This window comes from Chroicocephalus ridibundus, chromosome 3, assembly GCF_963924245.1.
Source record: "Chroicocephalus ridibundus chromosome 3, bChrRid1.1, whole genome shotgun sequence".
NCBI lineage: Eukaryota > Metazoa > Chordata > Aves > Charadriiformes > Laridae > Chroicocephalus > Chroicocephalus ridibundus.
Window position 1 is genome coordinate 95,223,982 of NC_086286.1, and position 13,853 is coordinate 95,237,834.

The 13,853-nt window shown below is 44.3% G+C and overlaps 1 protein-coding gene across 3 annotated transcripts in view; it reads right to left on the reverse strand.

The window, feature by feature from the left end:
- The window catches only part of KCNQ5 (potassium voltage-gated channel subfamily Q member 5), a 306,072-nt gene that overhangs the window by 16,208 nt on the left and 276,011 nt on the right, over nt 1–13,853 (reverse strand). For all 3 annotated transcript variants that reach the window (XM_063330168.1, XM_063330167.1, XM_063330166.1), the window contains one exon: nt 13,616–13,836. In XM_063330168.1, coding sequence (XP_063186238.1) covers nt 13,616–13,836 — 221 coding nt within the window. The remainder of the gene's footprint in view (nt 1–13,615; nt 13,837–13,853) is intronic.

Sequence of the window (13,853 nt, forward strand, 5' to 3'; positions counted from 1 at the left end):
AGCATGTCTATTCCTGATGTTTCACTGTTTTTTATCACATTCTCTGTCTTAAGGGAAAGTGGTGAGCTAACAGATGTAATGGCAGAATCAAAAGACACTGAAGTTATATTAAATTGTTATTTATTTACAACTGTGGATGAACCTGACATTGAAGACAAAAGAGAAGATCCATTTCATTTACTAAAGAGGCTGTGGAATGATGCAAGGCTTTGTTACAGGTGAAATAAACAAAGTACCTCTTTGCCAGAAATGAACAGAGCGCGACATCCATGGTGGATCGATTGCCGCCTTACACGTCAGAGCCATGTAAACATTGCAGCCTGCCTTTCAATAGCAGCTTCAGCCCAGTTACTGTATTTATTTGCCTGAAAAAAACCAAACCTCTATCCTTTCCTAACACCGCCTCCACAGTTAACCATTTGAGAACTAACTAGAAATCTCCAGAGTGCCCAGTGTACCTCAGTACACAAGAAAACAGGGACTGATGCAGGACCAAGAAGGTCTGCAAACTTAAAATGTGCTGCAGTGGGAAGGCAGCAAGGAGGGCAGGGTCAGTGAATGCCCCTATGTCATATATGCCTCAAAGGCACATGAAATACGGGAAACCTGGCTGGAGAGCAGATTTTATTTTTCCTCCCAAACCATCTCTCTCTTCACCTGCATAAAGTCCAAGTGGCCAGGTGAAGAATTTCACTCAAGGTCAGTGTATTTCAGAGCGTACGTGTCTCTGCTTCATAAGGAAGAGAGTCTAAAATGAGTGACGTATGAAATAGAGAAAAAAGGATGCATTCAGTAACCCTCAGTAATGGAGATTTCTTCCCAGTCCTATGTGCCTACCTATATCCATGCTGTTATTTAAAACACAGGCTTAGTCATCCAGAAATGCTGCAAATAAACCATTTCAGGGGACTTAAATTCTAAGCAAATTTGAAGCACAATCAGACACAAATGATTGCAGGACATCTTTTGGCAAGCTCCTTTTTCAGAAAGATTGTAAATTAAAGATGAAAAATATTCTTTATCAGTCAGAAGTGCCTGGCAATTTCATGTTACCTTTTAAATTTAATAGGAATACTATCTTAGAATAAACAGCATTGTACTAGGCTGCACCTGCAGGAACTGGTACTGCTGCATTCTTGTCTTCACAGATTTAATATTTGGCCATAATAACTTATTTTGATGACTCTGACCCTCAAGAATATCTTTTCTTTTTTGACTGTTGCTGAACTGGTACATCCACAAGGAACATCTAATGTAACTTTGAAGAGCAAGAGGTTTTATCTTCAACAGATCAACTTAATATAGCAAGAAAGATGGTTTATAGCCAAGTTAATAAAGTCTTCAAGTACACATGAAACAATCAAATGCAACCTTCAAAAAAATTCACTGTAATGTTTTAAAAGTGAAATTTTCTTACAAAACTTTGAAATTTCCCCTCCCATGCTGTTACCGTAATTATCATCATTACAATGATGAAAAGAGTGCTTTTTTTCTCACACTCTTTCTACTTTCTGCGAGCTTTGCTACCGACTTGGCTTATCTTATAGATAAAATATATATGCCTCTCCACCTCTCCTGCCTAACTAAGATTTGGATCCCTGCCCAAGAATGTTAATTAGCTAAAATAGACGATGTAATTAGTTTGGTAGGTATACATACTACCTAAACCCCACTCTCCGCAGGCTTGAAGTGTTCCACGACACTAACTTTCCACGTGTCATGTCTGATCAGCCTCTCCAGTTAACTTCTCCCAGTGCGGAAATCTCCCGGCTCATTTCTAAGTACCATACTAAAACCAGAGCTTTTTATGCTACTGGTACTGCCAGTATGTCTCTAAGGTTTGAATCTACTCAGTTATGCCAGTATAAATTAGGACTAATTCTGCTAAAGCTACAACCACGTAACCCCAGTGAAACAGGAGACTCCAAGTTGAAAGTTTAAAATAAACATGTTTCTGCATGGTTCTCTCACTGATACGGTTGCTGGGTCCTTTGCCAAGTACAGTGTCATTAATAAAAGGGCCACCTTAATGCAGTATATCTTTGCAGAACTGTTTTGAGAACAGCGTGGTGCAATTATAGTATTCCCTGTTGCTCACATGTGGATACAAAAATCAGCAAAATCTTTAGACAGATGCTGGAAAATTCTTATAAATTTAAGCCAGCTTTACGAAGAGATACCGCTCCAAATAAATCACCTTCTTTTTTTCTTTCTAATATTCCCACTGACATGAATTTCCTTCATTATGGCAGGCACTCGGTACCACACGTCAATAAAACTTATGAAAAGCTATAAACCTTCTTTGATTCACATGGGAAACATTCATGTTTCTTCAGAATACTGAGCAGACTTGGGAAAAAGTTTGGGAAACGAATAGTAACAATTTGGGAAAAAAGCATCTAGCTTAACCCCCCCACCACCACCAAAATCAAAGTTCACATTCTGATGAATTTTTCCAGTGGAAGCTCATGTTGTGTACAACATAGTTACGAGGTGAGATGTACTTGTATCGTTTCTGTCCCTCTCGAGTTCATCCTCAAGGTCGGGGCCGTGTTGGGGCCAGTTTGGCTGCTTCAGCAGCTCCAGCTGTTAAAATCTCTGCCAGTTCCCAGACAGAATTAAGCTACAGCCTTAGATGAGCCCTGCTCCATGCTGCTGTCTGTTCCCAGAGAGAGCCCTCCCCATCATGAACTGGGACAGGTAGACCCTTTGGTGCTGGCTCGCGCCTAGCCCTGCACGCATCTGCTTCTCCATCCTTACCCATGCTTCTTGGCCGTGTCTCCTGCTCTCTCTTGGGGTATCTGTGCACGGTCCAAGAGGGCTCCACCGGCAACCTCAGGCAGCAGCTGCTCTGCATGGACCTGGCCACTCTGCAGAGCCTTCCTAGGGTTAGCACTGGTCCTCCATTCTCTCCAGGAGCCTCTACCACCAGCTTAAACAGGCCTTTCAAGTCTGTTGCTTGGGCAGCTCACGAATCTGGTCTCGACGATGGCCAAAGTGTCTCTTAATACAGATTTAGACCATACCCCTGCAAGTCTCCCTAAGAGGAGGTGTCAGCCAGTCTGACAATCCAGAAACAATTCCTCTTTTCTAATACGAGCATCTTTACAATTCAGGATATGTTTTGATCCTAAACACCAATCTGGAAAGTGTTTATTTAATAACTGATGAGGCATCCGCCATTATCTCACAATCTTTGACATTATATATGTTGGGCAAAAGTCTTGTCTTTGCCACTTTTTAATTTCTTCCTCTTTCTTCCTGAAGAGCAGTCTTTGATTTAATCACACAACAAAACAGCAATTACCAAGAAATAGAAGAGAAGCATGCACAAGTCATTAAAATTGTCTCGAATTTCTGTGTTTGTCACAGTATTTATGCATTCTTCACGCAAACTCCAGTCATTTATGATCACCCCAAATGAATGGGCTAAAAATTACACTGTTCTGAAACATTATATGTCACCAACAAAAAATTTATGAGATTGTAGCTGCGTTTCATATGCCTCTGTGCAAAAGTTACGTGCGAGGTTTGATTTATTATTTCTGTAAATAACGTGTCCTTTCTAAGAAGTGTTTTCTGCTGTTAGCATCATGCTCTAGCATCAGGAAAACTGTGACAATATTCTGATCACCCTCATAGCTCCATGCTTTCAATGTCAGTAATATTCAAGTAATTATGTTCCTGTTGAACAGAATCAAAAAGATTTTGTACTCTTTAATTTGTTTTCTGGGAACTGCCATATGCTAGTAATGACAATCCAGCATTAGTAAGTCCTTGTGCCGATGCCATGAATAGTCCTATGGAAGTGCTCCTAACAGAGTGACCAGTATGGTGATCCCAACAGAGACCCTTTGACTTGTTTTCTGAAGCCTTAGAATCATAGAATCATAGAATCTTCATGGTTGGAAAGGACCTTTGAGATCATCGAGTCCAACCAAACAACCTACAATCTCTGCCACTAGAGCATGCCCTGAAGTGCCACATCTACATGTTTCTTAAACACCTCTAGGGATGGTGACTCAACCACCTCCCTGGGCAGGCTGTTCCAGTGCCTGACCACTCTTTCAGTAAAGTAATTCTTCCTAATATCTAATCTAAACCTCCCCTGCCGCAACTTCAGACCATTTCCTCTGGTCCTGTCATTATTCACCTGGGAGAAGAGGCCAACACCCCCCTCTCTCCAACCTCCTTTCAGGTAGTTGTAGAGGGCAATGAGGTCTCCCCTCAGCCTCCTCTTCTCCAAGCTAAACATGCTCCTTCAGGAGCAGTTAGATCTTTCTTTGACTGTGTAGGAGGCAGTTAGGACTCCTCATGTGGGTGATCTAAATCATTCTGCTGAGACTGAGTATTCACTTTTTAGACGTGGCAAAACCTAAATAGGTGCCTGAAGTTGATAGTCTGTGTACGACTCTCAATTATTCATGTTACAGCAGAGTGTTGTGTCAACTTGTTAAAAAAACCACTGATATGGAAAAAAAGCCTGACTGAGTTTCATCGTAATGCATGACTCAAGGTGAAAAATGGATGGTGGCCTAATTTTCACAGGTGCTGAGTTACATCAAGCCATAGCTTGTAACTATCATTCAAAATCCAGGGTTCAACTTGGGAATTGAAGTCCAAGCTTCACAGCCTGCTCTCCATCCCGCTCGGCAGCCTCATCCAAGCACTCTGGCTGCCCAGGGCACTGGTGCAGAGCACCCTGACGTGGCTCACTCATCTCTAAACTCATTTTCTGCCTGAAGGGTCAGAAAGAAAATGAGTGGAGAATTCAGTGCATCTAATTTCTGGGCAAGTCAAGTTAGAATCATGAATTCAAAGCTTTTGGAGGACAGACGGTCCCATGGCATGATGTGCAGCCCCCTGGGAGGTGCGGACAGATGCACAGGTCTGCCGCAGCAGGGAGGCCCAGGAAGCTGCTTTAGCGTTAGACTCCTAAGTGCCTCGCTGATAAATGTCTGCTGAGCTCAGGGGACCTCTCTCATTCCAGAAGCAATGCTGGCAGCTTAATACTCTCATTATTCTGTTCTTTCAGCCCCTTTTGAAAGCAATGTAGAACCCCTGTTATGCTGCTGTAGGTAAAGCCTAGGATGCCCACAAGGTAGGTGCATTTCACTCAGCTTTACACTGCCTTTGAAGTAGCTTTCTTCACCCTGAGCATTTGTTGTGGAGAATTAGGGAATTAACCCATATTCTCTAAAATATTGAGGTAACCTGCTTGTATTTTATAGTATTTCCACAAATGTCATAACGCAGGGAATGTTGCACAAAATCTCAGTTATGTTTTTCCCTCAAAAATTATTGCAAGTACAAACATCTTCATGCTTTATGTTCATACGATTAGTGCAATTTCGCTTTATCAAACTAAAATGTCCCAGGCTAGTGTCTTTTGAAAAATTTGTTTCATGAAGGTTCTCACCTCTTCACAAGGTCTCATTATTTTCCTTGAACCGTGAATACAAATTCCCTTCACTACCCCTAGAAGTGATTTTCTTTCACATTTTCCTTTGCTTTAAACCATCAGCAAGCTGACTCTCTTTCGGTAAAGAGTTCACATAAATTGTTTCACCGCGATTACTTGCTAAGCTCCATAGGAAAAATCAACTGCAAAAAGCAACACTAATTGGGATGGAACTTAATCGCATGCTTAATGATAAGAACGCTCAAAGCTCCCCCAAAGACGGAAAGGCAGCAGTACATGTTTACATGCTTTCCAGGGCAAAGGCCAGAAAAAGGAGGCCCGAGGGAGTGAATCACATATTTATTTCCTTAATCCCTGAAAATAAACCCCAGAAAAGGTTTCTCCTGATCATGAAAGAAGGAAGGAGGCAGGACAAGTAAACTCCCGTGATGTGCTCTTCACGTTAGATGCTTAATATTTGTCTAGAAAATGACACAAAACCCCGTGGTAGTACACAACAGTATTCAAGTGGCAAAATTAAGAAAGAGGGAATAAGGATGACAAGATTTGAAAGCATCGTTTAAAGGGAGCTTTTACGAAATGGTTGCCATTTCCATGCTGGAAAGCAATTTCTCAGGAAGGGAAGGAAACTGCTGCCTCCTGGAAGGAGGAGCACTTGTGGACGAGCTGGTAGGAATTCCCTTTCCCTTCTGCATGCCCTGAGGCTCTACCCTGCAGGCGGTCCCCAGGAGGAGTAGCCTGGTCCTTTCTCCCTTTTTTCTCCCTCCTGGAAAAGGCAAAACTTTACAGCTGGGGAAGAGAAGAGAACACCAGAACTGGCATTCGGTAGCTGAAGTGCAGTACGAAGCAGAATACCATCAAGAATATCCCTAACAACATTTTGTATGTGAAAGCATTTCTAAAAAAGCCCAGATTTGTCCAAAATGGAAGACAGGATCGTTGGGAAGTTTTTTACATATTCTGGGTATAATTATCTAGTCTCCTTTCTTTGTAAGCGCAATTTTTTAAGGTCAGAAACCTAATTTATATCAGTTATCATATAATGCAGGCAAGTTCCAAATATCTAAAATTCTAGCATTCCTTTCTAACAACTCTCAATTATCTTTAGTTATTATTTAACTTCTCAAAAATTTTCTGCACTGGCAATATTTCATGGAACAGCTCCCACTACTTAATTAAAAAGGAGTCCTTTTCATTTTGAGTGATGATACGGAGGACCAGGAGACTTTCTAAAAACAATTCATTATATGCACAATAACTGTGCAGTTTACATGGTTGATCTTATCATAAATAGTGTCACATTAGCCAGCAAGTTCAGGTGGCCGTGTGAGAAGAGTAGGAAAGAAAAATGCTAGGTGGCTCTAAACGTATGATTTTAGTGTATTTTTAGGTACGCATCTCTGTTATTTTACATACACCACATATGAGAAGTTAAAACTGTAAAAGAAATTGCAGATACATATGATAAGATCTAGAACTGTGGACTAATGAGCTTAATGTCACACCTAATTCTCTGTCTGTGTGCAAGACCTCGTAGCACACGTCAGTTGATATGATGTCTGATTATTCCATAAGACGTACAGAGGTCCTGTGCCCTGGGAGATTTCCAGGTCCTGTTGTTTGAAGAAGGTGGTAGCTGTGGGCAAGAGGAGAGAGGAGGACGGCAGCTTTCGATTCAGGTACCCACAGGAAAGTCCTGTATTTTCATTTTAGAAAAACGGTAACATTCCTCGAATGTTTCGGATTTGGTGCAAGTGGGTTACATGGTGGTTGGGAAGTTTTATGAGCGTCCCTCTCAAAATGAGTTCTTAACTCTTTTGTTTACTCTCCATGGCAGATGAGGTTGTCTGAAATCCATGCAAATCAGACTTCTGCGTGGTGGGCTGCTGTCCCCCACGGAGCTGAGCTTGTCAGTCAGTCTCCGGTGACCACCAAGTGAGTGCTCAGTCCAGTGAGCAACTGTGCACAGCAGGTTCCTCAAGTCCTCTCCCATACAGAGAGAGGCTGAATTATGGACTCATACGGCCCAGGACCTTGGTTGGAATAAACTAAAACAATGCCTCAAAACCAATAGCCTGTACTTATTTACACAAAATGAAAAAAATGACTCGGAGCTGAGATCAGAATGCCCGATTATTTTTATAAGATCTTCCTAATTAATTACAGTGACAACAGTAATAAATGAGAGCCCTATCACTGAGTTAAACAATCACAAGAAAATAAATCTCCAACCTAGCACAAACTGATGTGTTGCTAATAAAATATCATTTAGTCCCATCATATGGGGTTTATACAAATCGAGCAGCTTTCTTTTGACATCATGCAGCTTCATTTTGAATCAGCACATTTAAGCTAACCGAGATGTAAAAGCAACCAAAGTAAGGACCTTTGCCACATGAAGTGAACCATACACAAGGTCAAGATGTTTGTGCTACTGAAAGGAAAACCTGTCATTTTTGCAATGCATAAATTACATGGTAGTAACTGAGGACATGGGGGCTGAAACACACAATTGCATTCTTTCCATGGTTATTATAATATACTCTACCCTGAGGATTTTGTGCAAGTACTCTGTAGGGAATGAAAGGCTAGAGGTCGTGTGAGCGTATAATGTTCAGGGATGGTGCAAGAAATCAAGTATTTCCTTAGAGAGTTCTTTTTAATTAATCAAATTAAATATGTTTGCAGTATCTCCAGTGCTGAATGCTTTTGATGTTTTATTCAAAAAGCCACACAATGTCTCTAGGTTACCGTAAAGGCACAATAACTCATGCAGTGGCTTAGAAGCATGGGATGGTAGAAAACAAGTATAATAGGGCATTTTTGTCCCTCACTGAGAACTGCGTGCACAACATAACGCCCGTTCACTACTTCAGCTGTGGCTGTGCAAGGCTGGAGCACAATTTAAGCTCAGGTTCTCTTCCTCAGAAAAGAGGAAAGGAGAGATTTTTCGAGGTGAGTCTCTGTGGCTGGATCTACGCTAAATACAACAAGACACAGGCACAGCGCCTGAAGCACAAGATCACCCATACTACTGAAGTGCTTGCACAGACTCTGGCACAGTTTTGGCCACTGCCGTTGGGTGTTCTCATGTACCGAGGGCCTTTCCCCCCTGGGCAGTTTGGCTGTGGTTTCCCTGGTTTTGGTGCAGGGACTGTGTGAGGAGGCCTCGGGGCCATAGGTGGCCCCTGGCTCGCTTGGTGTGTGGGTATGGCAGTGGCTGCATGTGGCTCCAAGGTCCGGCAGCACCTTCGCCCGCGTGACAGGGCATCCCTTCGGGGAAGGCTCTTGCATGACCCTATACGATCTTTGTATGCTTTTAAGTGTGTGCTTTGTACTGCTTCGCTATTTACCATTCTTGATTGGTGAAGGTTTCCCTTTGACCTGCTTGGTCCTGATAATTCCCTTTTAAACTCCTAACAGGGACTGGAAATGCAGCATCCTGGCACCTTCGTTAATTTGTGCAGGGCCTCCCCTTCAACAAGAGTTCTGGCAGTTGCGAGCCACATGTCACCAGAGACTAGACATGTATTTAAAATCAGATTACATAAGTCTTGGTTTTTGATTTAGCTCCCCTCCGCTGCTGTTAAATGCTCTCGAGAGACCATCTGCAGCCATGCCACCAAAGCTCTCTCCAGCCATTAAAGCTCTCTCAGGTTTGGATTCCATTTGCAAATGCACATATGTAGCTGAAATAATTGCTGCCGTTGCCAGGCCTACTTTGGCAATAGCAATAAATGGTTTACAGGCAGTTTCAGAGGACTGTTGCTACCCATAAATAAAGCCATTTGTGCAACAGTTTTGGTCACACTGTTCTAAGGCTGCTACGCCAAAATCCTTTTGGGAGATACCTGTGGCCAGCTTAAGTGTTTCGCTTACTGCCAAGAAACCCTCCTTCTGTGGTTTTAGTATGCAGCAGGACAGTGTTAGTAAGCTTTTGTTACTGGGTAGCCTAAGAGGAAGGCTACTACATTTTCAATCATGTTAGCCTCTTAGCTGCCTCCATAAGCTCCTGTCTGGATTAGAAACCTCCCTTTACAGGCCAGTTTCTAATTGCTAATGTTTTGTTTTTCCAGCAGTCTCTTTTTGATGGTTTTGGCCCAGATTCCAGCCGCATCCTTTATCAGAACTCAGTCAGCCCCGCAAAATCGCTGCGTTGACGATTTGCCTTAGATCATCCTTGTAAGCTAACAATTTCCTTTCCTTTCTGAACCCTCTACTTACATATTTGCTTCTTTGCTTTATTTTTACATGGAGTTCAGTGCACCTCACCTTCATAATGAGGTAATTCCTTCTCTGCCTGGGCTATTGGAAGAATGTTTGCAACCCCAAATCCCGTATGAAGGAAAAATCAAGCTACTATATCTTTTCTTTTTGAAAGGGAATTTCATACCAAGAGGTTATTATTTTTTCATTATGTTGCTGACACAAAGTTTTGACACTGGACTGGATACCCAGTAGTATGTTGTCTCTGTCTGAAAGATCTCTTGCAAGTGTAATTTCTTCTCCCCCAAGCATGCTACAGAGATGTAAGAATCAGCAGAAGGACTAGATTTTCCAAGGGTATTGTTTTGTGCCCAGACTTTCATCTAGAATGGGTTGGCTTCTAGTTTGGCTGGAAGATCAGCACACTAAAATAATTAATCCTTTGGCCAGAGAATACCTCAAGGAGGAAACAGGAGGCCCTGACAACTGAAAGATATTAATAAAATGCTGCAAATTCTGTTTTCATCTAGTGAAAAATGCAAGACGTTCTAAATGAAATACATCACATCCAGACCCTTTTCATTGAGTTGTCCAATGCAGAAAGCATATCCAACTACAAAACTGGTAACGCATCCCTCCAAAAAATAAAAAAACTAAAAAATAAAGGTTGATAGTGCTTGACTTTTCCTGCAATGTATAGGGTAAGGTAGCAAGGAGCTGCCTTTCAGCCATGAGCACGCTGGATGTCTCTCTGATGATACCAGTCCTAGAAGTAGCTGGACGAGGTCCCAGAGTGGAAACTTGGCATTTGCCTAAAAGCTGGAGACAATGGAAGCTGTTCCTCCTGCCGCGGATAAGAAATTGGTCATATCTGTTGGCCCCAGTTCCTAAGGGTGGACTAGTAGCTGGAAACCACTGACAAGGAAACAGGCCGCGCTCGCCCTGAGGAGGGGGAAGATCTTTAAGAGTTTAGGCTCAGCTACGAACGCTCTGTTGTTGTTATTATCTTTTGTCTACAGAAATACCCAAGGTGCCGTTTATGCCACCTTTTGCGTGAAAGGGAGACAATAGGAGGGAACACGTTCTTCTTGTGCAGGTCATTGCTGTTAATGACAATATGTACAGGACAAAATAGAGGACGTGCTGAGGAAATGTTTCTGTGACAAATGGGCTGATGAAAAACTAAATGGATGCTTAAGAGAGGTGCAGGCTGCAGGGCTAGAGCAGAAGTGAGCCGCTGATACCCCGGGAGTGTGCTCAACAAATTACTCTCTTCTTAGCTCACTTCCAGGCACAGTGCAAGTTACGGGGGTTTAACCTATGAAATCACTGCTGGCGTGGTTTTGGGGAGATACTCGCGCTGTGTAAGTGATTACGTAGGAAGCCTAAATTAAGAGAGGGTAGCTTGAAGGCCACTCTGGTACCTAGGGCATTTCTCACTTCCCATTGCGGTGCAAGTGGCCTTGTCCCAGCTCCACGTCAGTGTGAGACCCAGGCCGGCATTCCATAGTCCGTCCCTGTGCCACAGCTGCTGTGGGACACGAGCCAGAGCTCGTGCCCCAGAATGGAGCGAGGAGCCGTGAGCAACCTGGATAGCAGCCTGGTGGCTGGTACACCCCAGCAGCTCACTGTAACGCAGCCAAATTCGGGATTTGTGCATCTGAGAGGTCTCTGCAGAGGAGGGCTAGCCTGGAAGGACGACCTTAGCAAACACTGTTGGTTTGCCTTGTTTGCCCTCCAGGAAATGTTTATTTACCCAGGCTCTTCCTGAAGAGATGAGCTGTGTAGGACGTCCTCAGCTGAGGGATGGGGCATTTCACTTCAATGGGTATTTTGCAACCTACATGTCTGTGATAACATGTGCGCTAAAAAGGAAGCAGACACCGAAATCGCACTTCTGTTTAATTAGTTTTACCACAATTGTTGGATGAAACATGCATGATTGCAATTGTAGAAAGAGTGCAAAGCTGTATCTTTTTACTTGGATCAAATGATTTATGTTGTACCTTTCCCATACAGCCAGGGTCACAGCCTCCTGTTGTAGCCGGTCAATTTGTTTTCCTTATTTTCTGTCTGGGGGTCCCACAGGAAAGCACAAAACATCCGTAAGTTGGGAAAAATGTGAATGGAGAAACCCAAACCTAAATCCTCTGGGGCAGCAGTACCCCCAGAGCTGTGTGAGTGCCCCTTTCAGTGCAGGACCCTTCTCTACAGGGGTTGGATTCATCCCGCGCTCTTGGCTCCTGCCTGTCCAGGGGCTGCTCTCACCAGCTTTGGTGCTCCCAGGTTAGGGAAGTCACTGTCTCCATTTGGGCAAGTTTTTGTAAATAAACATATTTGCCTTAAAAAAAAAAAGGTCTTTGCCCTAAACAGTGGCTAGTTCAATGCTCAGCAGGACCTTAGCTAGCAAATGGAGAGCAGAGAGGGGCAGCATCCCTTCCCATGGGGACAAAGTGTGCAGTAAAAGCTACACTGCCGCCTGCTACGGGGTCAGCATGCCGTTTTCACAAAGATCCACTTCTTCATGCATTAGGAGTCCTTCTGACATCTAAAATACCCTTCAGAAAGCAATACATAAAAGCAATAACACTGGTTTTGTTTGCTAAATCCACCTGCCTTACCGAACCGGATACAACCCTGTAAAACTTAAAGCACCAGTAGAATATCCCGTGGTGGCTGTGCTCCCAGTGGAGGTGAGAGGGCATCTCCCAGCTCCTCAGCAAGCTCCTCTGCCTGGAGGGGACAGTGCCATACAAGCTGTGCTTTCAGCTGGCCATGGTGTATGGCCCACCAGCGAGAGGCAGCGGGGTTTGGGCAGCAGCTGCTCCCAGCGCTGGGAGAGGAGCTGCAATGGCAGAGCTGCTGCAGCCAAACCCAAGGGATGCATTCAGTCCACCTGCGATTTTCCATAGTGACGCCCTTTTCCACCAGTTCCTCCCTAGGCACCACTGACACAAGATTTCTTACTAAAAAAAATAATCGTCTAGGTTGGAAGGGACCTTTAAAATCATTAAGTCCAACAGTTAACCTAACACTGCCAAACCCACCGCTAAACCATGTCCCTCAGCACCACGTCTACCCATCTTTTAAATACCTCCAGGTACCTCCATCATTGGCCAGTCTGGCCCAAACCATGACAGATGGTGACTCAACTGCTTCCCTGGGCAGCCTGTTCCAATGTTTGATAACCCTTTCGGTGAAGAAATTTTTCCTAATATCCAAGCTAACCCCCCCCGGTGCAACTTGAGGCCATTTCCTCTTGTCCTATCGCTTGTTACTCAGGAGAAGAGACCAACCCCCACCTGGCTACACCCTCCTTTCAGGTAGTTGTAGAGAGTGACAAGGTCTCCCCTCGGCCTCCTTTTCTCCAGGCTGGACAACCCCAGTTCCCTCAGCCGCTCCTCATAAGACTTGTTCTCCAGACCCCTCGCCAGCTTCACTGCCCTTCTATGGTCTCGCTCCAGCACCTCAATGTCTTTTTTGTGGTGAGGGGCCCAAAACTGGACACAGTGCTTGAGGTGGGGCCTCACCAGTGCCAAGTACCGGGGAACGATTGCTTCCCTAGTCCTACTCACCATGCTATTCCTGACACAAGCCAGAATTCCATTGGCCTTCTTGGCTACCTGGGCACACCGCTGGCTCATATTCAGCCAGCTGTTGACCAACACCCCCAGGTCCTTTTCTGCCAGGCAGCTCTCCAGCCGCTCTTCCCCAAGCCTGTAACGCTGTGTGGGGTTGTTGTGACCCAAGTGCAGGACCCGGCACTTGGCCTTGTTGAACCTCATACCATTGGCCACAGCCCATTGATCCAGCATGGATTGCTGGCATGCTCTTTGAAGCAGGCTATTGCTTTCTTGTGTCTCTGCCCTGAAATAACAATTCTTTCTGCTTTCCAAAGACGGGGTTGCATTCACAGTGCAGGTGTACGTGAGTGTGAGCCGGCGTGGACCAGCGCATAATGGCAAACGAGGCATGAAAAACTCCTACCGTCAACCACGGGTTTGGGCTGGGAGCTCTTCAGCCGCAGCGAGGGCCTGAAGCGGGTTCGGTCATTAAAGCTCCAGCTCTTCTGGACTTTGGTGGGGCTGCCCTCGGTGGCAATGTCAGCACTTGGTGACCGGCGATCTCCAACTGAAGACTGCCTGTTCTTTATACTTTGACCTCGGGGGCTGGCCATCCGGACCCGCTCCTTAAAACTTAGCTTTTGACTGTGAAGAAGAGAAAT